The sequence below is a fragment of the Rhea americana genome, unplaced genomic scaffold, assembly GCF_003343005.1.
Source record: "Rhea americana isolate MKP2758 unplaced genomic scaffold, rheAme1 scaffold_65, whole genome shotgun sequence".
Taxonomy (NCBI): Eukaryota; Metazoa; Chordata; class Aves; order Rheiformes; family Rheidae; genus Rhea; species Rhea americana.
In genome coordinates this window covers 3583543-3610707 of record NW_028186812.1, presented here as the reverse complement: position 1 = coordinate 3610707, position 27165 = coordinate 3583543, and the positions used below count along the sequence as shown (strand labels likewise).

The 27165-nt window shown below is 36.7% G+C and overlaps 1 protein-coding gene across 2 annotated transcripts in view; it reads left to right on the top strand.

Moving 5' to 3' along the window:
• TRPC4 (transient receptor potential cation channel subfamily C member 4) overlaps positions 1–27165 on the top strand; it is a 149400-nt gene that overhangs the window by 95717 nt on the left and 26518 nt on the right. For both annotated transcript variants that reach the window (XM_085320661.1, XM_085320660.1), the window contains exon 4: positions 12787–13123. In XM_085320661.1, coding sequence (XP_085176787.1) covers positions 12787–13123 — 337 coding nt within the window. The remainder of the gene's footprint in view (positions 1–12786; positions 13124–27165) is intronic.

The following is a 27165-nucleotide window of genomic DNA, read 5'->3' as shown; positions in this document are numbered from 1 at the left end:
AAAGATCTTTTGCCGTGAACAGGCTCAATGGTGGTGAGCTCTTGTAAACAAGAAGCAAGGAGACGAGGAAGGGAGGATGTCATAGAAAGCTCTGAAGAGCAAGGGAAAGCCAAAGGTGAATGTGTATAAATAAGAGTAGAAATGAATCCTGAGAAGAACATTCTCTGGAATGTTCTTACTATAGGGTCCTGGGCAACGTGCTTTAGGTCACTCTGCCTGAGCAGAGGGATTGGACTAGATAATCTCCAGAGGTCCCTTCCAACCTCAATCGTTCTGTGATTCTGTGATTACGTTATGTCTTTTTTACTTTGAGTGTGTTTCATTCCTGAAGGATATTGTAATATGTGTGCAGGCCCTTAACATACTTAGGATAGAAATGATCAATGCAGACTATCAGCAAGTAGAAATTGCTGAATTTCTAGAAGCTGCAACRTGTCTGTGCTCTGTTGCCCAAGCACAAAATCTGGCTCATTATGTTTTTACATGGCTGAAGAGGAAAAAGGAGCTTTTTACTTTGCCTGTTGTGTAGAAAAGATAATAATATTTAATTACTAGGGTAATATATWCATTTAAATTAGAGGCTGTTCTAAATAGGTAACCTGAAGGGCTTATTTAGCAGCTCTGCTATGGCTCACAAAAAGACATGACTCAGTAACACAGCATTTGGCACTGAGCCAAGTTGAAAGTGTAACAGAAGTTAAAAAAAGGTTTGATTCCATACTAATATAATTATTTTGGGATTTTGATTTTTTTTCTGTCCTAAAAAGATGTAGAAAGAAACTAGAAATAACCATTTCTGCAGAATTTTTGTGCTATGAGGCCCTGTGTCATTYCATCTAGCCTCAAGTATTTAACTAAGGTAGCCATCTGAGGAGCCTAGCCTATGTCTCTTCATGGTTGATAGGAAGAGACAGACATCTCCAGACAGCAATTCAGACCATGTCAGGATAATATCTTTTTTTGTACCACCTGTAATAATTCCGCTGATTTTAGAGGGGCACGGGTTAAGCAAATTTGTTTTTTAAAGAATTGGTAAAATTCCTYAAGAAGAATAGCACATCATACCACATACGAGGTAGGTAACAATGGTTTTAAGCTAATTTTTGGTGGCCTGGATATTCTGTTGTTCTGAGAATTGAAAAGGCCCCTGAAGCTGAAACAGATGAATCTCAAGGGCCTGTTTACTGGAATCTGTTTGGCAGTTTAAGATACACTCTCCCTCCTGACACACCACTTGCTCTTCAGGGATCTGCCTTAGTAGATGAGTTCAAAGCAAAACTAAGTTTCCACTGGAGACTTATCTATACTATTTATACAGTCACATACTCAGACACGGGCTTAGACCAAGCTTTAGGGCTTTTTGGRGGGAAAAATCTTGAACATTTTATTACTTTAATTTATCTTGTATTAGGTACAAGATCTCATCTGTGCACTCTGGACACGTTGTATTTGGCTTACAGAATTGGTCAGGTAAGCAGTCTCAGATCAGCACCTCCTAAACAATATTAGTGCTCCAGAATCCAAGATACTTACAGCTTCTCCACCAACAAYTTAAATAGAAAATATGCAAGCATCAAAGTTCTCTGGACTACTGTCCATTCTCAGACCCGCTCTTTACTTTTGCCTGAAACTTCCCTTTCACCACCATGACCCGTGCACCTACCTATCATTATTTCTAAAGCTGGGAACATGTAGTGAGCTTATTCAAAATCAAAGTAAAAATCCTGAAATAAAAGCAAAAGCTCTTAAGGATACTGAAAATTCTTTTCTTTCATTCCATGTGGCCCTATTCTCAATGAAAATATTAGTCAAATAACATCAGAGGTAAGTAGCATAATCACACTTGAAAAGAGAGAGGTCATCACCACTTCTGTTAGCCAGTTAAGTTTGGGTCTTCCTAACCTGGCTGTGAAAATATCTTTTTATGCTGTACTGAGCCTTGGCAAAAGTGGTCTAGGAGTGGGAGYGCATTTTGTTCCCTGTGACAGGTCTTTCCAGATATAATCAGTTCAAATTATCGTATGCAAAAAATGATTAAATAAGACCTTGTTGATACTTAATTGAAGTATATTCAGTTGAAGAAAATTAAATGTTGTATTGTGACTTTTCCAGTTAGAATATACATACTCAACCATATATTTTTCCCCAGGAGAGAAATACAAATATTTAGTGACAGAAGTAATAGTAGTGATAGTAACTGATAATTAATACAACGGATCATTTAGAAAATGTGAATTATTCTTTGTCTTCCAACATGTTACTTGTTGTCATGCTATCACCTCAAAACCGTTAGGTAGAAATGATTATGCTGTAATTTTCAAGTGGAAAATTAAGGCAAAGAAGTTACTCCTTTCTGCTTTCCTTCTTTCACAAATGCAACTAGTACAAATTGACTATAGTCCTTACACAGTAGTTCTGCCAAAATAAACATAAATATTACTCTCTCTGACTTGGGTCCTTTGGCTTGTATCCTCACCAAATTTCCCTGGAAAAGCTGGGTTTTGTAACAAGGCCAGCAAGTTCAGTACTTCAGAGAAAGAATAATGTTTTCCTGAAACAGAAGTGAGATATATCTGTCATCAGGTCTTCTTTTCAAAACAGGAGGTGAGTTTTTGCCATCATAAGCATCATAGTTTGAGAATTAAGGATTTTATGTCAGTTCAATGCATGATGGGATTTTACAAAAAAACTGACGTTAGATTATCATTGAAATTCTAAAATGCAGTACTAAGGGAGCTTGTAGTTAAAAGTTACAGTTACACTGTCTCTGGTTCCCTGTGCATTTACGATATGGTTTAGTTAACATTATAGTTTAGGTACCCAAGTACAGATTGTTTTGGCTGCCATCCTTTCTGCCTTTCACTGRAGTGTTTGAATACTGAATAAATCAGTTTTGTGGTGACAATGGAGACTGGAATCAAAAGCGCTTCAGCCTATTTCAGGATTGAACCTGACTGGTGTAGAATAGGCAAAAATAAGGAATAAGAGGAGCAGAGGTCTCACCATCGTTACCAAAGTGCTATTTAGGGAGTAAATTTAAGAGGAGTGTTTGGTAAATAAGAGATCTTRTTTTCCCGATTACGTCATTTGATGGGATTAGTATCAGGCCTTTACAGCTGCCGGCTGAATGCTGTGGAGAAGGATAGACACTGAGCAGTGGTCTAAYTCRCAAGGTATAACCAAGAATCACAGAATCAAAGAATCAGTAAGGTTGGAAGGGACCTCTGGAGATCATCTAATCCAACCCTYCTGCTCAGCAGGGTCACCTAGAGCATGGTAGACAGGGTTGCGTCCAGGCGGGCCTTGAAGATCTCCAGAGAAGGAGACTCCACAACCTCTCTGGGCAACCTGGTCCAGTGCTCTGTCACTCTCACAGGGAAGAAATTCTTCCTTATATTCAGGTCAATATATAAGGCCAAGCCTGCCTGTGGATCAAGGCAGGAGTCTTGCTGGCTTGTTTCGTTATAGCCTGTATGTTCTGCTCAAGTGCAGGGGATGGGAAGGGTATATGCACAATCTAAATTTAAATTGCACTTCATATTGCATCTTCGATGTTTCTGTTGGTTTGCTTGGAATATTTTATCAGTCTGTTGCTATTATCTTTTACTATACAATAAGTTCCTTTATCATTTATTACAATAACTGCCTTAGTTCAGAGTAAATTTCCGTATAGGGAACCATGATTTCATGCATATGATCAGGATACATTTGTTCTAATACAAAAGGCAAGTGCAAAGAAAATGAAAGTGAATATTCCTTCAGGGTACCAGTGACCTATATTTCAGAAGGGTTAAATATCAGCTGTTTCTTAGAAGCGTACCCTTTCTTACTTGCTGGGGCATTCATGCAGGCAATGGCAACAGCCTGTGGTGTACATTTCTCTTCTGCTGAGCAATCTGTTACGGTTTCTCGAGGAAGAATGTGTCCTCAAATCCTCAGGGGCCAAAATGCAGCATTTGCYTATGCCATTCCATATACACGATATACCTCTTCCACTGCTATTGCTTTTTGTAAATTGTCAGTTTCTTCCACATTTTTAAATAAAATACATTTATTTGCCTGGAACTATAATCCAGTGAGGTCTTTTTCATCTCCATAAGAAATGTCTGTGGAAGCTTGGCAGAAAAACATATCTGGGCCTTCTGAGTTGTGAGGTTCCTAGGGGTCTGCAATCAATTTTAGAAAAGCCAGTCTAACACAGAAATATATCACATAAGAAAGTAAAACCTTGTAAAGAGAACTGGTCTTTGAGACTTTGTACTACTAAATAAAAGCAGAACAAGGTCCATACCCTCGCCCTGAGACCAAGTGACACAAAGGGATTCAGATCGAAACTAGCTAGGGTAAGCTGCAGATTTGTGTAGGGTCAGCTAGAGATGTCAGAACTGGAGATTTTATTACATAGGTAGTGTGGATGGCTGGGGCCCAGTGTTCAAACTCAGTCACTATTTCATTTCTCAGTGTGGATACAGCCTGAAAATAGCCCTAAAAATAGTAGACCTAAAAGTGATACATATGCAAAAGCTGTAATAAAGCAGATTTTTTMTTGATTCTTTCATTTTTTCTTATCTTATACCATGAAAGAAACCAGCAGTGTTCAGGTGTCTCTCAGTACTGAGAACACTGAAAGTAGCTCCAGCATTTCATTGTTCCTACTCACCTTCCTACTGTTAACTACAAAGCTTTGAAAGRAAAAAAGCTACCCAAGGACTATTGTTTTTTCTCCAGGCTGGCAGGTGCCTRGTACACATAATTTTATTACCAGCTATAGTAGATATCTTCCAGTTATGGGAAAGCATAAAAGGGATGGTAGAATTTCTTAGATCTGTTCTCAGCGGGATATTTTCTTGAGCCACAACCTGTCCCAAGTGTGAAAAAGCTTTCAGAGAGCAGGGCTTTCAGCTGAGCAATTATACTCCCTTTAATCCTTTCCAAGATTGATATTCTGTGTTTAAACACAGAAGCTGTACAGTGGCAGCTGTCAGTTGGCCATCCAAGAACAGTCCCTCTGAACTTACGTAAGGCAAAACTAGGAAGAAAGGTGAATYGCACAGATAATGAACTGATTGAAAACCATCATCTCAGAAGACCAGAAGGAAGGTTTCATGAAGGCAACACTTGTAATAGTGACAGATATAATTTATGCATCTGCTATAGAATCATTATGAAACATATTTCTCTCCTGCAAATGATCTCAGAATAATGCTCATTGCCAAAGACCTATCATTTCAGCTTAGTCTTTATGCAGTAACYAGGTGATTAATTTGATTTCTCAACATTTAACATTCTCAGATAAACACATGGCCAAGTTAAACAAGAGGAACAAGTAAAAGTTGAAAAGTATCTGAAGAGAAAGAAAAGCAGACTGAGYAACTATATGCAGTCTGTTTATGTATATTAACGGAACTACAAAGCCAGACCTCCCTGCAACATGGTAATAGATAACTTTCAAAAGGAAGTATGCAGTTTATCACTTTAATTAAAATATCTTTGAAATCAGTCTGTTTTTTATTTTCCCCTGATGCCTGTATTCAGTCATCCTTCAGATAAGTATTATGCTTTTCCAACAGCTGGATTCACACTGATTTCAGGGAACTTTGGCATCTTCAGTTCCACACAAGCTTGACATAATAAACAGCCAGTTTTAAAGAAAGTGGGAAACCTTGGACTTCAACATGACTCATTTGCTGGATCTCTTACCACTTGACTAGAACAGTATAAGCTTGGAGTCAGTTATAGGAGCTGTGCCAATCCATTTTTCACATCAGGATGCAAGATAGTACTTTATGAGCTGAGCTAGCAGACTGAAACCCAAATTTGCATCATGGTAATGGAGGGTGATTATTATTGTTTTTACAGGAAAAAAAAATACAGCTGATTTAAAAATCAAATAACTTGACAAAATATCACTGCTCCAAGAAGAGTGTCTCCACATGGACAGGTAAATAGCCTAACAATGGAGAAAAGGAGATAATAAAAAACATAGAATAAAAAAAATACTGTCGTCCTGTTTCTTCCAATTATCTCAATACCCTGCTCAGGTCTGAAAGGATGTCAAAAAGTGGAAAATGAAGCTAGCGGTGTCTYCTTACCTGCTTTTGGTCCCTGCAACAAACTAGATAAATAAAGAGTGATACCTATAGAAATTTTCACATAAACAAGTATTACCTAGAAGAGGAACATAGCTTTTTCAGTCGCTTTCCTACCTTTCCCTCACTGAAAGCTATTCCCAGCTACACTTTTTCCCCCGTGAAACTCACACTGCTTTCTGCGCTTCAGTTGCTTTCAAGATATTTGAAACTTCATGAACTTTGAGAAGTTGGTTGACTGATTTGTAGTTTTTCCTTCTGGCAATACRGCAGCTGTGAAAAGTTGACAAAATGGTACAACAAGCTGCATATGAGAGTGCTCCTTGATTCCATCATCGAGTGGGACTGTAATTAACTCAAATTCTAACTCCTTCTGGCTGACTGGTTAATGCTTAGACATCTTTCTAGTATAGGACATAAAAACAGCTTAGATGTAGGAAACRTTACTGGTAATTGCCAATTGGTTCAGAGTTTGTTTCTTTGAACAATCCCTGGCTGACAGTGGCTGTTTATTCCAAAAGTGGTTTGAGGGGATAGCATGATTTACATGAACTATATGCTATGAACAGTGTAGTTATTTCTATCTGTTTTAATAATATAAAGTCATAYAGAATATGTACTACTTTCAGTCTATAAACAGGAACATATACTTAATAAATTATAAACGTTCTATTTTCTCATTGAAAATAAGAAATAATGTCTGTTCTTTTATTGGTTAATTTATTTTGTAGAAAATATTAATGCAGACAGCAATTTTTTATTGTCGGGTGTATCTGAAGACCTCTTTTTTCCCTCCACATGATGCATAGATTACTACAGTACAAATRCGTGGAATAGCTGAAGCAGTTTTGTTTATTTGGCAATATATCTCAATGATATGAAGTAGACAGGCTCTACCTCTGTTCAAAGGGAATAACCARTTGTGAAAAAGATCCATGTAACAACTAATATTCCTGGGAAAGTGATTCAATCCTAAATAAATAAATTCAAACCCATAAATTCTATTACCCTAGCATTACTAAGAATTTTGTTTCCACAAAAGATGCTGCATAGCTTAATGCAATAGTATATATAGGATCATATTAAAATATTTGGTTGGAAGATACATCTCAAGATCATCTGGTCCAACTTCCTGCCAAACAAAACTTTGATTTAACATCAAAGTTAAATCAGGTTGCTCAGGAATTTGTCTAGTCAAGTTTTGAATATTTCCAAAGCTGGAGATTCTGCATCTCTCTGGCAGCATGTGCCAGTCTTTAACTGCTCTCATCAGGAAGAATATTTTCCATAAATTAAACCAGAACTTTCCTTGCTGCAACTTGCAAGCATCCTCTTCTTTTCATTGTGCTCTCCTAAGAAAAGCATTCTTCTGCCTATAACCTCCTTTTCATTAGTGGAAGACAACATTTAGCCCTTTCTCACCTCCCCATTATTCTTCTCTTTTTCAGGCTGAACACAGTCAGCACCTTTTTGTCTTCTTGCATATTATGTGATCCATCCCTATAACCCTTTGAAGGGTCCTATTGGACTCACTCCACTTTGCCAATGTCTCTCTTGTGGTGGGGGGGACCCAAAACTGGACATAATAGGGTCTCCTCTGCAAAGACCRCTCCCCAGAGAGTCAGTCCCAGCCTGTACTATTGTGAAGAGTTATTCTGTCCCATGTGCAGGACTTTACATATAAATATCAGTCTCATTTCCTAATTTGCTATGTAGAGAAATACACCAGCTAGATATGACAAAACAGTGACCTAATGTAACTGACAGAAAAAAAATCATATTATGTTATCTCTGCAGATACTTTTTACTTGTCTTTCTCTACAGAATATTGTGAATTGTGATAAGTCTAATACTTACACAGAATGAAACTAGATGTACTTCACTAGCTTTGAAGTTTTATATACTCATCCCAAAACCAACAGCGATTCACTGTACAACTGGGAAGTCTATCAAAGCTATTCATGCATAACTGGTTCCTAAGAACTACATCCCATTTTCAGTGTCCAGTGCCTTTTTTAAGCAATTAATCAGAATCACTCCAATTATAGATAAGTCTTGACTTATTTAATAATTGTTTATTAATTTTCTGTGTGTTGAATCATTTTACTGGCAATAGCAATGAAYCAAATGAAGAGCCCATGCTTGGGTTGATATGGCAGAAAGGAAAATCAAAAAGTTCAAATTAAAAACTCCAGTCTCTTTATATAATAATGTTCATTAATCCTTTCAAGGAAGCATTTTAGAGTCTTCACTTTTTTCCTTTGTTTTCTTTCTCCTCATACTCTGTGATCAGCACAAGGATAATTATAATAAGAAAACTCCAGCATCATATTCTGATCTTAGTGACAGCAGTGTGAACTCCAAACTTTATGATGAAGGTGCCTGTGTTGTGAATATGTTTTGTTATAGGGAGCTGATCTGAATTTARTTGTCCCAACAATACATGAGTTGATTTGCTCTAGTGCTCTAATTTCCAGTTAGGTGGCTAGTTCCCTTACTGAGGAAGCCACAGGCAGAACAGAAGGAAGATGACCTGGTGGTCTGCTTCCTACTAAAATCATGATCATGATGCTGGTCTGCTCCAGATGGCATTAGACTTGAACAGGATGGATATGAGAAGATTCACAATAATTGGTACAGAAATTGGGGATTCTGGCCTGAGGCAAAAAACAGACAGTATAAATATACCCAAAGGAGTCCAGAACATGGTCACTAGCTTTTAGAAGGGAAAATGTAATGCTGATCCAGTCAACCCAGTTAAAGCATTTAAACTGCAATTAAATGTCATTTGCCTTAATGAGCTAGTCCTCCTAGAGTTAGTACCTAAGTCTACAAATATAATCTGTGGGGGAAGATATAGAGAAAATAGTGCACTGAAGATATAATGACATCTCTAGAGGGTAAAACAGTCTAACAAAATCAGGAGTTTATTTAATGAGACTGGACTTCAAACTATCATTACTGCCAAGCAAATATACTTTTCACTACTAGTAGACAGAGAATTTTGACATCTAAGTTTGAAGTTAAAATAACTAGAAAAGCTTGAGTTTTCATAAAATATCTGGGAAATATGTAAAATATGAAAAATAAAAATGTTCTATAGAGAGAAAAAGTCAGTGGATTTGATTCATGCTGAACTGCAGTGCAAACATTGAAAAATGTGTATGACAAAATAGCAGACCTCAGTACTAATTTTCCTACTGGTTTTGACTGGCATGGGAGTGCAAACAGCACAGTGGAGAATCTGGTCTGTGGTTTTAAAAAAAATGCCATTAAGAAACTTTATGATAATCATTAACTTTTGCCTCCTCTCCCCCAAAAGATCCTCTTTAAAATTCACTCATTAGAGAATGATATCAGGGATAGATGTTTGTGTTGTACTGTACAGTTACACCCAGCATATATAAAGAAGTCAAAAAGGAAATTATTTTCCTTTGACACCTTTCAATTTCTAGATGAGATATCACTTTCTTTTTACATATTATATACACTAAACCATCTTCTGAGCTCAAAATGGGAATTTAATCTGGATCTTGCATTTTGTTAGATTGCATCATAGGTGTAAAAATGACTGCTCCATTATATAGGCTTTTATGATATCTTTGTGTAGTTCATAATGTAATGAAATAGGTACTTCAAGGTGCTAGCATGTTACAAAGAAGGAAAATGTTATAACTGATGGAAAATATATTATTTATAAAAATACAATCTATACTTAATAGGATTGCTTACATTTTTTCTTTATGATTTCTATTGACTGTGGGACATGCTACAGTACTATAGAAGATTATAGATCACATTTAATCAGCAGTAAAAATGAAATTTGAGATGTGGGTGTGCTTGACTATCACTCAAATTAGACTCTGCTATTACTTATACCAGATTGTTGATACAGTAAACAATTTCTGATTTTTACCAGTCTCAGGGAAGAGCCAATTCCCAGATCACAACTGAGAGAATGAATATAAAAACATTTTCAGAAGGGCAGGCTCTGTGAAGGATCTAAGATGTGCAACCAGGAATAATCATTACAGAAGAATCCCTCACATAATTACAAACTGCTGGAAGCTAGTAGAAGCCATTGTAATGTGAAAATAAAAACATGCTAATTGCTAATTATACAGAGACAATGTCAAAGTCAAATAACATACAACACAGTTCTAACAATACAAAAGATACTTCAAATACCTCAACTGTAAAATCTCCAGTTAAGGAAGAAAAAATATACCACAGCGAAAATATTTTGGCATAGGCAAAGCAGAAATGGCAAAATAATGTCACAATGTATTTCTATTTCTATTAGTTATAAAATACTTGTGTAAAATATTTTTAAAAATATTTTTTAAGCCCCAGTTCACCAGATGACTCATATGTGTACTTAGCTTTAGCATATGATTATCGTAGATGGGGTTCTGTAGGGATTTCTTGTAGTGTATGTATATGGCTAATAGAACTCAGGACTGTAAAGAAAAGGCTACAATGAAGAGACAGATTTTTTGTTGCTTCAGAAAAATTTTCACTAACCATGCCAATAGTGTTATTAGATTTTTTAAAAAATAGCTTGAAACTGGGTATCTGGATCTCTGAGAAATGCAGCATATCATCTGCATATACTGTTTTATGGTTTCTTTTATAGACCCCTGCCTGCTCTACTAGGACAGCTTCCATAATGAGAATTAGGGTGAGAATTATCTTTATAGTCAGAGAATCCTGCTAGTGATAAATCTGTCCTGCCATATTGTAACAGCCACAATTTGAGGAAAAGTATGAGAACTAATTTCTTTTAAAAATCTAATATGAAAAGCTTACTCTTTTATAATTACGCTTTCACAATTTTCTGAATGTACAGAAAAACTTTTGTATTCAGAAAGTCATCTTTGTCTTTGTGGAAACAAACATGGATTTCTTGGATGCTGAGAAGAAAGTGTAAAATACTTYATCTGGGGGCTAGTCCATGAGTTAAACTTCTACAGTAGTCAACCTAGATACTAGTTTGTGTCTAACCAAGCCAACTGAGGTGAAAAATTTTGTAAGGAAGACTCCCTTTAAAAAGTTGGCAACAGATAAGTTAGAAACCATCTGCTCTAATCGAGTGCAGTATTATTCTAGATATTTGTATCTTGAAATAAACATCCTGAAACCTTACAAATGCATTTTTCCTAATGGAAGAGAACATTATGTTACTCCTCTGTAAAGCTATTTTCAGGATTCTTAGAGTATGAGTAGATTTTCTTTTCTTTCACAACAGTTGGAGTCAGCTTTAGTGCTAGTATCTGGTAAGCAAATACATCTCTGCTAAGGACACTGGCATTTCATGAAGATACAACAGGTATGAATTTGGCTTAGGTTAAGATTTTCTGACAAGATCCAGACATGTATAGAAAGATGCATGCTGACTTTCATTTAGTTCCAGACTAAATAACATTTTCTCCTGCTAGGCATCCCAGCCTGTTCAAGAACTCTTTCATAAGTTACCTATTATTCATCTCAAATAAGAACTTGATCCCTGTGGTTATAAATGTTATCAAAAACATCAAATTCAAAACTTAAAGTGTGTGTGATTAGAATTCAAATCAAATTTTCGGTGAAAATGAACTATTTTATTATTTAGTAAGTCAAACAAGTTTCGGCATAGCTGCATTAAGTCTTCAACTATTGATTTAATCCAATGTATTCATGTGTGTAATATGAGAAGAAAAATATGTTTCTTTTTCTTCTGTTCTCTTAAAAAAAAAAAGAAGAAAGAAATCTGTCTTTGATGTGTATGTTTCTTCTTTCTTATCGCTCTTATCGCAAGTCTAGCACGCTGCTATTCTCTGTCCTCTTTGTAAATGAAAGCATATAGGAAAAACAGTAACTAGTGATCAAAGAAAATGTGACAAAAAAGCTTGGAATATACCTAAAGCTCTTTCAAAAGCTAGATGAAAAATATGAAATATTTATTGACTTTTCATTTTTTCAAAAGAATTTTTTAAGGATCACACTTTAAAAATGGGAACTAGATCATGGAGAACAGACAGACCATAAAAGATTATACAGGATAAAAATATAACCTGACAAAGATTAGTGAAGCAAAACAGCACTGGGAATTTTTAGTGCTTAGTTCATATTGTGCAAACATTATGTAATATTCTGTAAAAGTTCTGTTTTGTGTTCAGGTATGTAAACCTGTTTTGTGGAGAATTAACAGGGAACATACTGAGGATAGTTCAATTTTGGCCATGAAACTTAGTTTCACTGTTTACAGATTTCAGTTATGCTTTTGCAATGAACAGCATGCTTTTCATTTTTATAATGACTTTCACTTGATGTTCTGCAAATTCTGTACAAGTGTTGCTGGATGGCTAATGGAAGTATTCTTTGCAAATTTGAATTTGAATTTGAAACGGTTTTGAGGTATCTGTGTTTTACAGTCCCTTCTCTCCTTGTGTACTTTAATGATGGGGAAGCCAAGTTTTATTGTGAAAAGTGAATTTCAGGGGCTTCATACTATGCTTTTCACATTGAAGGAAGGGCAGTCTGACGCAGTCCTGCTTTACTGGTAATACCAGTATGAGTGGATTTGCACAGGCTACGGATTTTTTTTATATCTACCCAAAAGCTATTTATTATAAGGCCCTGCAAGCAATGTAGCATGGAAATAACTTAATAGCAGTAGTATAGAAATAACTATCTTCCTTTCCTCTTCTCTCCATAGTTTGTTGCCCAGCCCAACTGCCAGCAGCTGCTTGCATCCCGCTGGTATGACGAGTTCCCTGGATGGAGGAGGCGACACTGGGCTGTGAAGATGTTGACATGTGTTGTGATAGGACTCCTTTTTCCAGTCTTTTCCGTTTGCTACCTGATAGCTCCCAAAAGCCCATTAGGGCTCTTCATCAGAAAGCCATTTATCAAATTTATCTGCCATACTGCATCCTACTTGACTTTCCTATTCCTGCTGTTGCTTGCCTCCCAGCATATTGACAGGTCTGACCTGAACATGCAGGGACCACCACCAACCATCGTCGAGTGGATGATATTACCGTGGGTCCTGGGTAAATGTATTACTAAAGAAAATACAATGAAAAGTGTTTTGACCCTTGCAATTCTACCAAGCATTCCTGAGGCAGGAAGATTAACACTGGAGTATTGTATCGTACAGTATTGTCCTACTCTCCAATACTTAGGGAGAGTAATAGACTACTCAGGCAGAGTTTAAAAATTCAGAGTTTAACCATTCAGTAGTACTGCTGACATATTACACTGAGAGAAACAAAAAGACATCAGGGGTTCCTTCCTGGTGATTGATCTGAACCATGAAACATAAATATTTTTCAGCTTTTTAATATCTGTAGAGAAATTGTTCAGATTCTTTTAAATGTCCTTTATTATTTTTAAAAGGGCTTATTTACTTCTATGCTTTGGCAATTATTTTCTTGTAATAGGAAGGAACAGTATCATCTGCAGAGTGTTATCACTAACCTGAGTTATTTATGAAGSTAAAGCATGTTTCTAATATCAAAAACCCACTTATTGCAAATAGTGTTGATCCAGTGTGGTTTTTTTTTCATTAAAATATGCATGCAGAGCCATTTACTTTGCAAAATCGTTGATGAGAACTGGTCAAGCAATTTCAAACAACATTTTCTCATCAGTAAGAATAAGAGAATCCCCTAGCATTTTTAAAAAGGGGAAAAAATACCCCTCTGTACTGCTAGTTTAAAATAAACATTTCAATTTGGATTTACTGAAATCCTATTTTGTTTGGATCACGTAAACCTTGAATGTCTGACTGTACATTTGCTCTGTCCTACTGGACTATACTATCCTAGGTCCTCTCTGTTCTTGCATGTCCTCCCTGCTAGATGGTATCCCTCTTGGCATGCTTCCCTGTTCCTCATTTCATTCAGTGTAAGTTGATTTCCAACTACAACCAAGCTAGGCCAAATATACCCTGTGTGGACCAAGATGAAATTGTACAAAGAAGGACACGATAGGTTTAATCACAGGAATTTAAATCTGATATCTTTATTCAAATTGTCATCACATAGACAATTTCATGTACACACTTTTTCAAAATATTCTAATTGGTTTTTAACACTGTTAGCTTCCCGTTAAGATGCTCCTTCTCTACACTTTCATGACTTTTCCTAGACATCTGGCTTTTTTAGAACAAACAAGCTGACAAGGCTCTTGGCACCATCAATGATATAATTTATGGYGTTGAATTTATAATACGCTAATTGGCAGTGCCTGATATTTCAGAGGAGAGTGAGTCAGTGACTTTTCTGCTATATGTTCCTCAGTAGAGCACTTTCCCACTGAGGGGAAGCAGGAGGTAGGACTACATCTGTCTTTCATTTAAGCAAACAAATCTGCATGACCTATAACCCTGTGTCTGTATTCCTACTTATTGGGAAGCTCTCAAAAGGACTTGGCTGCCACAAATGAGCTGCCTTCTGGGATTTTTCTCCATGATAGCTCAGCATAACCCATGGTCCCAACACCATCCTTCACTGCTGTGAGGTGTGTTGTCCTTTGCTAGGTAAACATTGCTACTAACATTAAATATATATATATATATATATAGTGTTATTATTGAAAAGGAATTATTCTGGCAGGCTGATCAGAGCACCATTTTATACTGACATGCCAACCCAATGTCAGTGCTTGAGATTCACTTTTAAATAACAAAAATATCTCACCACCACATTTGCTCATTTTTGTACCATATAAGGAATTTTTGTACCAAATATTTGTACAAAATAAGGAACCAATACAAAGCTCATTAGTCTGATACATTGTTTCCTTAGAAATAAATGCTCCAACACTGGGGCAAAGCAAGGGTCTGCTCTGCAGGAGTCTGCCCTAGACCTAGAGGTGAAAGTAGAAGCTTTGCTGTCTGGTGTTCCAAAATACCAGTTAGTGAATATTCACCCAGCTTTCACAGTATCCTGAGATTAAAGGATAAWAGGAACAAATGCATAGCTGACACACAGACCCCTGACATTCCAAAGTGAGTCAAACAGCTTATGGTTAATCTATACCGGGATGTTCAAAGAAACGTGTGTTTTCTAAAATCTTTTGCATCTAAAATGATATATTTATGATCTTTAACCTTTGGCTCAAAGGCAGCATGTTGTGTCAAAGACATTTGCTCACAGCCTACCAAACGTAGCAGAAAAAACAAATTACGATGTTGCCTGTGGACCAGCTGGTCCACTTCAGAGATCTCTGACTAAGACCGCAAATGTTGGACAACTGAGTGTATCTTTTCATAATGCCTTTAATGGTTCTTTGTTGCTTCCAGTTTCAAACTTGTTGAATTCAGCTTTGCAGTGTCTTTGCCCACACAGATAATAAGGCTCTGGATTCATCCATTGTAATTTCAGGAAATTCGTTAGGTACCAACGTTCCTTGTATGATCAAAGGAGRCAGACAGGCATCCCTACAGGACACTTCAGATCACAGATGAGCCCCTGAATGTGTCCATTTCTCTTCACCAGCTGCAGAGAGAGCTGAGAAGGAGGCCCTAAATGTAGTCAAAACCTCTACTACTAAATGCTATTTGCATTTTCACATACAAATATAAAATATTTGTATAAAATTATACAAATATAAATGTTATCTATGGCTCCTGTTAATAAAGGAAAAAGTTTTATCAAGTCATAATCAATAAGCTAAGAGTAGTTTCCTGGCTACAGTTTAACCTGTCATCTCATCTCTCTATACTATATAGTTAAGCAGTATCCTTAAAAACAATAAATGTAGCACTTGAATTACATGAAGGAGCCTAAGACAGAAAGGTGCAGAGATATATATGTGCGTTTTCTAGATGTAGATGAAAAGTGTTGAAGTGTGAGACAAAACTAATGGTAGTAGTTTCGCTCAGAAATTGGGAATGTAACCAAGTAAACACTTTTCCCAAAGCAAAGGTTATCTTGGAGCAGCTACCACACCTCAAAGCTATTAACATATTGAACAACAGAATTATTTTTTTTCCTTTCATTAAAATAGCTCCGCATGTAATTTGCATTTTAATTGMTACTTCTCTTAACCTGAATAGAGCAAGAAGCGTTATAGCTTCCAATCTTCTCTTTAACATGAATTTCAGCATAATATACCTCATAGAACTTAAGAAGTTTCAAGACTGTCCGTAACTATCTAAGCTCTCCAAAAATCAAACAGTAATTACCATTTGCCTACTACTATGCAATAGAAAGGTGAATGTGCGTAATTATCACATATKAAAAGTGTCATTAGAGTAGGAAGTTCAGAGGAAAAACCTGTATTGGGCTACATTTCCATGGAGATTATCAATTTTATATTTTTAAAAAGCCACTTAAGGGAACTTTCAAATGATTTTTTTTTTATTATTTTATGCAATTAGATGATTACACAGGTGGCATTATATGTAGTGATTATCTGTGGAATAAGTCAGTATAATAAGGCTAATACTATAGCTTAAAGAAACAATTGTGGAAATGTTTCCAGGTGAGAGCAGGAATCTGCTGTCCTGGAACTTAAACACATGTGAAAAAAAACCCCAAGGTTTTGCTGGTAAGGAGAATAAAATTGGTTCTTCTTAATAGCTTTTAATTCAGATCTCCCAAGTGTGCCAGATGCTTCATAATATGGAAACATTGGCGTGTTTCTTGTACTGAAGAACCTATTACCTTTGAAGAAAGTAATGAAAAGAGCAAACTCATGGGTGAAAGAGTGAGGAAGAACAATATTTTCCATCAACCAGTTCCTGAGTGGCCTTTTAGCATGATAACAGTGATGCAAAGGGGAAGTGAAAAAAGGCCCATCCTCACCCTGTAGGAGCCTTGACTGCAGCTCACATAAGGATCACATTGATCCTTATAGACTTGCCACAACTGCTTCAGTCTGCCCTAAGTCCTCGCCTCGGATGTAGCAGTGTCCATATTAAAATTTCTCTGAGTGGACAGTCAGCTCACCAGGGTCAGTTGAGAAAGCTGACAACCAGCTGTATGGACTCGGTGCTTAGCAGATATGGTTGAAAAGCTCTTTTGCCAGTTGCTCAGGGTAGCTGTAGCAAAGSACATTTGGGGGCAATTTTGTTTTGATAAGATTTATGCTCTTTTATGAGCATGTTTAAATTAAATGTCCATCATAATTATGTTGTTCAGAATATTGCCTGGGAAAGGAATGCAGCCTTACTAGATCTTTTTAACAATGTGATCCCTATCTGTTCTTTCTGTCAGTGTTTCATATAGATTATTAGAGTATGTGAATCTATAGAGAATGTAGATGTCTGCTAACAGTGAATACTGCACATATTTTTGGTCAAAAAACTTCTAAGTGGAACATATGAGATCATATACTCTTGTTCGTACTGAGCAAAAAGTACTCTAAAATGATAGCATGGCATGCCACTTCAGAATGAACTGTGCRTAGATGTGGCAAACAAACTGCACAACATAAGTTAAATTTGGTCAAAAAAGCCTTGTGTAAAAAAATTGAACAGTTAGTACTAATTGAATTGAATTGTACTCTGCTCAGGGAGCAGAGATAAYGGATAATATGGCCAACATGATGAAATGGTATATAACCAGTATTAACAAATACCGTTCAGTGGAGGAAAATAAACCCAGACAAAGCTGGAACACAGGTTCAGACATAAAGAATAATAATGCACATAATGACCACTCAAAGCTACGAGGTCCAACCTACCACTCAGCAAAAGCTAACTTCAAAGATGGATCTGGTTGCTCAGGCCTTGGTCCAGTCCAGCCTTGTAAATCTCCAAGGTTGGAGGTTGCACTGCCTCTTCAGCAACTTTTGCTGGTGATTAACCACKGGTGAACTGTTTTGCTGGTATTCAGTTGGAATTTCTCATGCTGTAACTCATGACCATTACCTTTTGTCCTTCCACTCTGCATGCACTTCTGACACAATTCTGGCTTGACCTACCTGCAGCTGTAGAAGACAACAGTTAGCAGATACTTAATTAGTCTTCTCTTCTCTAGACTGAACAAGCCAAGCTCCCTCTTCTTGTACATCATATGCTGCAGCCCTCTCATCAGCTTGATTCCACTAAATTCACTCCAATTGATTAATATCTCTTTTTTTATTGAGGGTCCCAAGACTTGACTCACATGTTGTTTATTTAATCAATGGGAGAGCCACTTTTCAGGGCTGCCTGAAGATTGCCATAACAGGAATTTTCACTCAGTTGCTTGTAGCTTTACCAAATTTTAAATATTTGATATGAGTATTTTCTATGTAGATGATTTTATTCCTTTGTTGTCATTGCTGTTGGCTAATATGTGTATATTTGTGTGTGTAAAATTTACATAGAATGATCTTGCCATTTCCAAAAATACTTTGATTATTACAAAAAATTCAGAATTTTCCTTTGGGAAAACTCTTTCCGTGAGATTCCTCCAATTCAAAATGGGTGGCCTTACTGTACTGTTGCTATTGCAGTAAAAAATCTACCCAAAATTTGAAAAGCCTTTGGAAATGTGTCTTTCATCTAAAATGGAACTGCAGACTGTGCTTCAGCAACTGAATGCCATCCACAGGGTCATAATCAGCCATAATCAGTGGCTCTTAATCACAGTGACAGAAGTGCGATTTCTGGTTTAGGCAATTCCTAAACTTAGCAAACCTGGAAGTTGGAAGAGCCTTTTTTTTTTTTTTTTTTTTTTTTCCTCAAATCCTTTCCCTAAGCATTTACTGCATCTACTGCAATTGAGTCAGGGCTTAGGCTAGCTTGATTATTGCTCTGGCCTGATCTTTACTGGCCTTTTACAGTGTATAAATAGAGTATAGAAAATAAAGGGAATTCCCTTCCTTATTAGTTATGGCAAACTTCCMTCACACAGACAAAATCTTAGAACTGCAAACAAGCACTCTGTTTTTACAGTACGATATAAAAAGATCATATATAGGCAAGTATTCAACTGAACAAGATGTTTTAACGCAGCCAGAATATTTTACGGTTGGAATCAGGTTTTGGCAAGATCTTGATAAATTTTTTGAATCTCAGGCCTGTTTTCAGTTGAGTAATATTGAGCTTGCTCTGCTAATATTGAAGTGTCTCACATTTTAGCATTACAATCACATAGCTTAACAGATAAGAAGGATACAGTGTCTGCTGCAAAGCCTAACTTTGATGCCTTTGTTTCTTAATAGGCGCCCCAGCAAAGAGGCTAAAGACACTTGATGGGTTTTGCAGCTTCTTTAATTATCTTGCTTTCTGTTTCCCTTTCTCCCATTTTTTTAGCAGGAGTAATGAATGTTTCTCCCCACCACCATTATGCATTTCCTAGCTCTCTCCCATCATGGAGGTTCAGTCTTCCCTCAGACAGAGAAAAGACTCAAATGCAAATGTGCTATCTCCTTTCAAAATATTTTAATCATAAAGCTGTTGTGCCAAAAGTTGACACTTCTCTTGGGGAAAACATTTTAAGTGCTTCAGGAAAGGAAGGCATTTTAAACTCTGAAATTCAGTCTCACAGAGACGACTGATGTTCTGAGAGAGGCTCCTAAGTGATGGTGAAACCTACTGTTTGAGACTCATTCCTCTTTCCAGTTCCTGCTGACCCTCTTGGTCAAGCTGTCCTCACACTCAGCATTCATAGTTGTGGATCTCAGCCAGGCACTTGAAACTCAGATTTTGCAATTTAGGGGAATTTAAGTGTCTTGATCTGTGAATTCTGCTTTCAGTACTGTGCACTTAATTAAAGCTGTTGAACCACAGAGTATTTCCATCACTAAACTCCTTCATGGAACTGGGGTCCCAGGCATGAAGTTTAGATCCTCAGTGTTAAGACCTACAAATCCTTACACGCCTATTAATAAGGGAGAAGGGGAAGGGCATAGCTTCCTACATCCCTCAGTGTCGCTTCTGGGTTTGCACAGAGCTGCCTCTGTGAGAAAGCCCGARCTGAGCTCTGTCTTAGTGCATGGGCCTAGCATATGAATTAGAACTTTAAATTAAAGCAAATATAAAGAAAGCAATTCAGATGCCTATAGCAAGGCACCTGGTCCCAGTTTTGAACTCTTTGAGCATCTGAGATACTCACAGAGAGCTTGCGGTTATGATAAAAAACGTACAGGAAACCTGTGTCTTTTCTGTCAATGTATGGAGTGGCCAGCTTGTMGATCCTAGAACATCTTAAATGGCACTAGACACCATTTGATCTGTTCCAAAAGTACAGCCTCTTTCATGTCTTCTCAAAATGATGATAATTACATGTATATACGTGTCCACTGGCACAGAAAGCTTARATGTGTGGTGTGAACCTGAAGCAGTTTGTACAATCATCCTGGATGAATTTGAATTTTACTAACACCTCTGGCCAAGTCATATTGAATATAAAAATTTATCCAGCATTATAATTTATTTTCAGATAAAATCCAGGAAATATCATCTTAGATATTCTTTCTTGGTTTATATTTCCAGTATTTACCAAAACCTGTTTTATAGAAACATAAAATGTGAAGACAAAGGGTTGATAAAATTAAGATAGATATAATAGATTGCATCTTCTTTAATCTTCCCCTGTGATAATGAACTACAGTTCTTTTTCATTCGAGAACTTGGAAAGAATTTCAAAAAACTGTTTAAAAAATGCTAATTACACATTTTGCTTTGGGCATTTATAAGAGTACTGCAAAGTTCAGACTTCTTGTTATTTAAATTCTGAAGGAAAGCATCTCTTCCAAAGATACTGGCAAATGGTTAAGTGAACAAYTATCCCACTCATATAAGCACCTTACTGCATAAGTAATCAAGCAAGTGAACAAACTGATGCTGTGGGAYTGGGTGGTAAAATGGAACCATAAATATTTGAGGGGCTATTCAATGCTGATTGTCCAAACTGTGTGACCTTGCTAGTACTTGCCTTGTGTTCAATACATATATATACAGTAATTCATAATACCATGCCTAGACCAGTCTCATTTGCATCTGAACAGTGTTTCTTAAAAACATGACTTTCCATGAACACAAGAATAAACACATCACAGTAAAAATTCTCAGCTCGGATAAAGTATAGTCCATCTAAGAAAATCTAATGCTCCATAATCTTTTTATTGTTCTTTACCCTTCCACTATGCTGCAGAGGCATTAATAAAACTCATCTTCACTGGCCCTGTGAGGAAAAGAATCAAGTTGAATTTTACAGATAAGAAAGTGAAGTCAAAGAGTGAATTGAGTATTCTCAGTGATGAACTGTATGCACAGATTATTTAAACAATGAATTCTCAGACTTAGCTCACTTGGATATCACCATCCTGCAAAGGCAGCTGGGGCATATATGGTGTCTCTGGCAGCGTTACTCTCAGATTTTTGCCTGACATGACAGAGGACCCAGATACCATGTATATGTGTTATTGTTCCTCTCTCAAAAACTTGTTTCATTATTCCCAGGGAAAAAGTAGGTGGTCTGCTTTTTTGATTTTGGGTATGTTACTTTGAAATATCTGTCTTCTGTTGACAAAATACATCCTAGAGACTGGGAACCCCTGGATTACACCAGGATGCCTCTTGAGGTTTCCTCTTATCATCTTCATATCCCTTCAGCAAAGATCTGTTTGTCAGACCAGATATTAAATAGAAGAGATATTTCAAGGCTTATCAAGCWCCCATTGAATTCCCTGGGATGACTTCCCTTCGCTTCAGAGAGCTCTACATCATTAGCAGCTTCTCTCACTTTTTGTTGTTGGGGGTGTGTTGTACCTGTGAAAACCTCTAGGTCCCATYGTAGAGCAAAGTTGAGTTTGCCAGTTAAATGATTTTACAGTCCAGTGAAAATATATTTTCCAAAAAACATAGTGAAAGGTTGTTGTTGAAGTTGATGTGCAGATATTCACCCTGAGGAGCCTCTTGCTTCCCATCACGTACTGGCAAAGAACAAAAATAGCACAGAGAAACCAACCTTTTGTGAGAAAGGTGAGGCCAAAACTAGCTAGGGATCCACAATTTTTTTTTTTTTTTTTTTTTTAAAAAAAAGAAGGATAGTTCAAAATACTGCTTTTTGTGTTCCTGCCTTTGACAAATCTTGGCATTATTATTTACAAGGACACATTAATCATCATTAGATTTATAAAGAATGGAAGGCAGTTTTCCAAATGTTTGTGTTGTGGATGGGATAACATTTTTGTGAATTTCCACAGTTGCCTGAAAATCTGTTTAATTTTTGAGATGCTCAAGATTTAGTACCAGATAGGAAGTTAGCCAAGATGTATCTAGGATTTTGTCTTACAACTTAATGCCACCTTTCAATGGATTTGGGAAGGGAATTCTTTGTTTGTTGTTTGTTCATTTTGCATGAGAATGAGAGAGGTGTTTCATAAGAGTAAAACCATAGGTAGCTCCGTGAACTGATTATGAATTCAATCAGGACAGATTCAGACTTTTTGCCATTTGAAAGTTATCTGTCAGCCTGCATAAAGAGATTTTTTTGTCTAACCTCAGGCTTTATTCAAAAGGGCAGAGAATATTCCTAAGAGTATTGAGCTGTTCCCCTGCTCAGAGTTGCAAAATATGAATTTGCAAATAGAATCTTGCTTTATGAATAGAAAAATACGTCCATATTTTTAAAAAGATATTTCAATGTTTAATGTCCAAAGATTTCAGGATTGGAATTTTAGTTTTGAAATCTAAGTGCATTGATAAGTGCACTGCTCTATTTAGTATCTTAATTAACTAATATTTTTAATAYAAATACTTACATGTGCATACACACACACACATAATATAGCTATAGATAAAAATATAAAATAAAASCTAGTGTTATCAGTACATATATATTGATGTATACATACAAAACTACACATTGCTCATTGTAGTATAAAATATATACTATTCRGTTCTTARGATTGACTTTTTGAAAGTATGAACTAATCTGAATGAAAAATTGATCTTTAAAAATAATATTTTTCTAAGAAATTTATTATTTTAATATCTTGTTCTTCAATAAGACAGTATTTTAACTTTACACATCTTGTTGGCTTGGGTAAAACATTTTTTACAATGTGCAGGGTTTGTTTTAGTAAAAGGAACATTTTCATCAAAGTTCAGAAATGTTCACTGCAAAATGAAAATATATGTAACTCATAGGTTCCATTTTTTTCTCAAAAATTATTTTATCAGATTTATTTTAGTTCCTTTTTTTTATACCAGATAAACTAGACTATATCGAATAGTTGTACTGATCAACTTGCTAATGTAATACCTCCCAGTGYTGTAAAAAACTTTCCAGTGGTGTCTGTCATTCACAGAGACTTATGCGGTCTGTGGGATTCCTGCCCTGACTTTAGATCTATTTTATCCCATTAAAACTATGAGATGTTCAAGCAAATTTATTTCTATCATCTCAACCTGTTTCACAATGTCCATGTTATTATTTCTTTCTTACTACTTCTACATCTAGTTATAAACAATGGCAACAAATGTTTAAAAGTCTCACTTTCAATTTATGTAATTTAAGTCCCTATTCCACAAAGGTGGAAGAGTATGTTGATTCTTTCATATTAAAAGGAAATAAATCATAAAAGCAGCATGATGAGGCAGTGGAGAGGTGGGGGTTTTCTTCACCTTTTCATTTTCCTGCCCTTTCCTGATTTTCCCAGTGAATGTAACAGGAAAAACTTGGCATTTTATGTCAGAATTTGTGGAAAGAAGAGCTGATTTCTCTCCTTCCTCCCAACCCTTCATTTTTGTATAAAGTTCTTTGTTACAGTCATGATTTACAACAGAATTTCAAGACCTCTGGCTGTGTAAATGTAAGCTTCAAAATGGCAAATTAATCCCAAACAAGGTAACTTGGAATCTCTGAGGCTGCTTGTTCAGAGTAGCTCCATCAATTGGGCCTTCAAGAAGTCTTCAACTTTGCAGAAAAACTCTGGGATTTCAGAGTACAATTTTGTACGATAACTCTCCAGACAGACTTGGGAGGACCTACAGGGCTCCAGAAATCCCAATTCTTTGAGCATTCATTGCTTCAATTAAACATCATTCGGGGTACCTAGCAATAGAGACCTGACAGCTCCAAAAACTGACCTCAGCTTTCAGCATGGGCTTCCCCTGAAGTTGTGGATTTTGGTAATCTGTCTTGGACTTCTTACTTTCCAAGATTTCCCTTTTAAAAAAGTATTAGGTACCTGACATATCTGAGAATTTCTACTATGCATGCATGAATTGTGTGTCTGTCACAAATATAACATCCATTTGTCTAGAATGTGAGTCTCAAACCTAGTCACTTGACACCCAGAGCAGTAGCATCACCAAAGCCATCTCCTGGCTCCAAATCCTGTCTCAGTAGCAGGGGCCCTGACACTTTTGAAAGCCAAGGTTAGAGCCCCCCAGACTCTCATCTCTAAAGCAATGAAAGTGCTCAAAAACAGCGTACCTATGGATTTTCTGTGGAKGGCTGAAGCCTTGGATCTCCCAAAGCTTGAGGAGGACACCTGACAGGGTTGTCTAGGAACAATGGAATCTCCAGAAGTCTGCCACAAGTTTTGGATTCATCACTGAATCAGAGATGAGACATTTGGAGTTCTGTGAACCAACATTTTTTAAATGAATTTCTGCTTCACTAAAGAGTTTCCGTTCACTCTTTCACTAACCTATATGAGCAGCAGACGTYAAGGTTGAGATTCATCTGACCATACGTAGACATCTGTAGTGTGGAGTCTACCTATGAGCCAGCCTCTAGAATTGATTTTCTCTCTCCATTGACTATAAGAGCAATCTAGGGTGACTAGCTCAGAYGGAGCTGTTAGCACTGCAAATAACTAAAAGTAGGTAAGAGAAATCTCGTCATTAACTTCCTTGCTCCATGACCTCTCTACTGAAGGTCAGCTGCTAAAGAGAAAAGAATAATTAGGACTTAATGGAAAAAAWCTTCTCCACTACAGTCAGTGAAAGATTCAGGCCAGCTTCAGGTCTCTGGAGTACCATAAGATCTCAGTAACTATGTTTATCTACAGAGTTTTCATTTAGATGGTTTGACTGGAAAGAAAAACTAAACTATCATATCTCTAGTATGATCAACAAAAATGTTGGATTTCCAGTTTTCCATAATTGATTGGTTAAAAAGAAAAAGATCTGCAACAGAATGAACCCCCAAAATGCCTTGTACTAGAAAAAAATAATTAGAACCACCAATATTAAGATGTCAAAGTGTACTCTGAGAACTTCAAGCTGATACACGACTTTGGTAGTGCTGATAGTTTGGTTTAGTAGTTTCTCATTTATGATTATCAGTTTTACAACAGCCATATAGTCTCTTCCACAAGAATTCTTTAACAGGTCAATATTTCTCTGTTAATGTCAACTTTTGCAATTATATTTTCATATTTTCTTAAATCCAAGAAGTGCTGGGAACAACAGTCTGGCTTTTGACTTACAAAACAAATCAAACGTAGAAGCATTAGTCAGCATTTATTTTTTTGACTGTACATAATTCTATTATATTTTAGTCAGTGCTGTCAAAGCATATGATGCTGAGCAACACTCTTACAGAGAATAGCCCTGCTGTATTTGTGTCAGTTCCCCTCTTTTGCTGTTCGTGAATCATGGGATTATCTCAGCAGAAGACTTTCCTGAAGTTACTGTTTTCCTTTAATTGTTTGTCTTATTAGTTATCTCACTCTATTTTTGCTCTGTTTTTAAAGCATATTTTTGATGAAATACTTAACTGTGATGAATGAGAAAAGAGTTTATTTAGTTCTATTAATGTTTATATGGATCTCTGAAAAGTCTTCTTATTTGGGAATTTTTCTGTCAGTGTAACTCTCTGCTTTCTGAGCCTGAGTTGTCTTCCAGGTATCAAGATCCTGAGGAACTGTATTCTAACACTGAGGCTTTGGGGTCATAATCCTCATTATGTCTTTGGTCCTGGGCCTCCTCTAAGCCACATCTCAGGGTCCTGTGGTGTAATGGTTATTTTTATATGCCATTCTGTGGTTTGAGTAGAGGTAGTTCAAGGTAGTGTCTGAAACGTGAGTAGTATATTGCAGCCCACAAAATGGGTATTTTTATGATCTGGTGCTGAAGAGTCATGTCTATGGTGCATCAAATGAGCAAGCAGGGATATTTGCAGCTCCATGGCCTGCTCGTTGAAGGCTGACAGGGACTGTGGAGGGAAGGGGAAACCAGATCTGCTCTAGTCTTGTCATATGGTGTGTTGGGAATGATCAGCTCCTTGAAGAGTAGATRATTAATTCCTTGCATGCAAGGCTAAAACTGACAGGCATTTAACAGCCTGCCAAGTGGCCCTGCAAAGGGCCATTCCCTTCATGATGGCACTCAGGCAGTTTAACAATAACTGTGTTACTGGGTATTGACTCCTCTCATGCAATAATATCCCACTCTTTCCCAGTTTTGAATCATCGCACTTGACTGAAAACAAACATTTTTTTCTTAAAAGTGCTATATTTTGTGCATCAGTTTGATCTGATCATCTAAAGGTAGATCTACGGTCAGCCTAATATGTGGACAGGAGGATGGGCTTGTCCCACTTTCTGCTCGATGAGTTCCCACCACGCTCCTTTTCCAAAACGTGTTTCTGCAGTTTTACAGACAGTTAAAATTACATGTAAATGTAGCTGAAAGTGAACCTTACTAAAATAAACTATGTTGGAGTAGTTGGATGATTTGGATACTCCCAGTGTATGATTACTCATGATGCTAACACATAGGAGCAAGGTAGAAGTGTGGCTGAGATCTGCAGGRGTAAGGTAGTGAGGAAGGGAAGCTTTCCTTTCTAAAGCCAGGACTGAAGTCAAAACACTACAAAATGAAAMTGTACTGCTTCCATCTTCCTTATCCCTCTTTCTCACCAAAACACTACCTGGCACAAATAAAAATACACAACAGATTTCCTCCTAGAGATCATCTGAGATAACACACAAGTTTTCTATGCAGTCAACTAAAAGATGATTAAGTAAAAATGGTAAAGTTTAAAGTCAAGCCCAGAACAGAGCAATGTAGGACTCTATATGCTCCTATATAAAATGTTAAACATTTTCTAAAGCAACATGTGATAACCAGATGATGAAAAGACGTGTTGAATTGTGTCTCAGCAGCTACAGGAGCAGTCTCTTTAGTCATAAA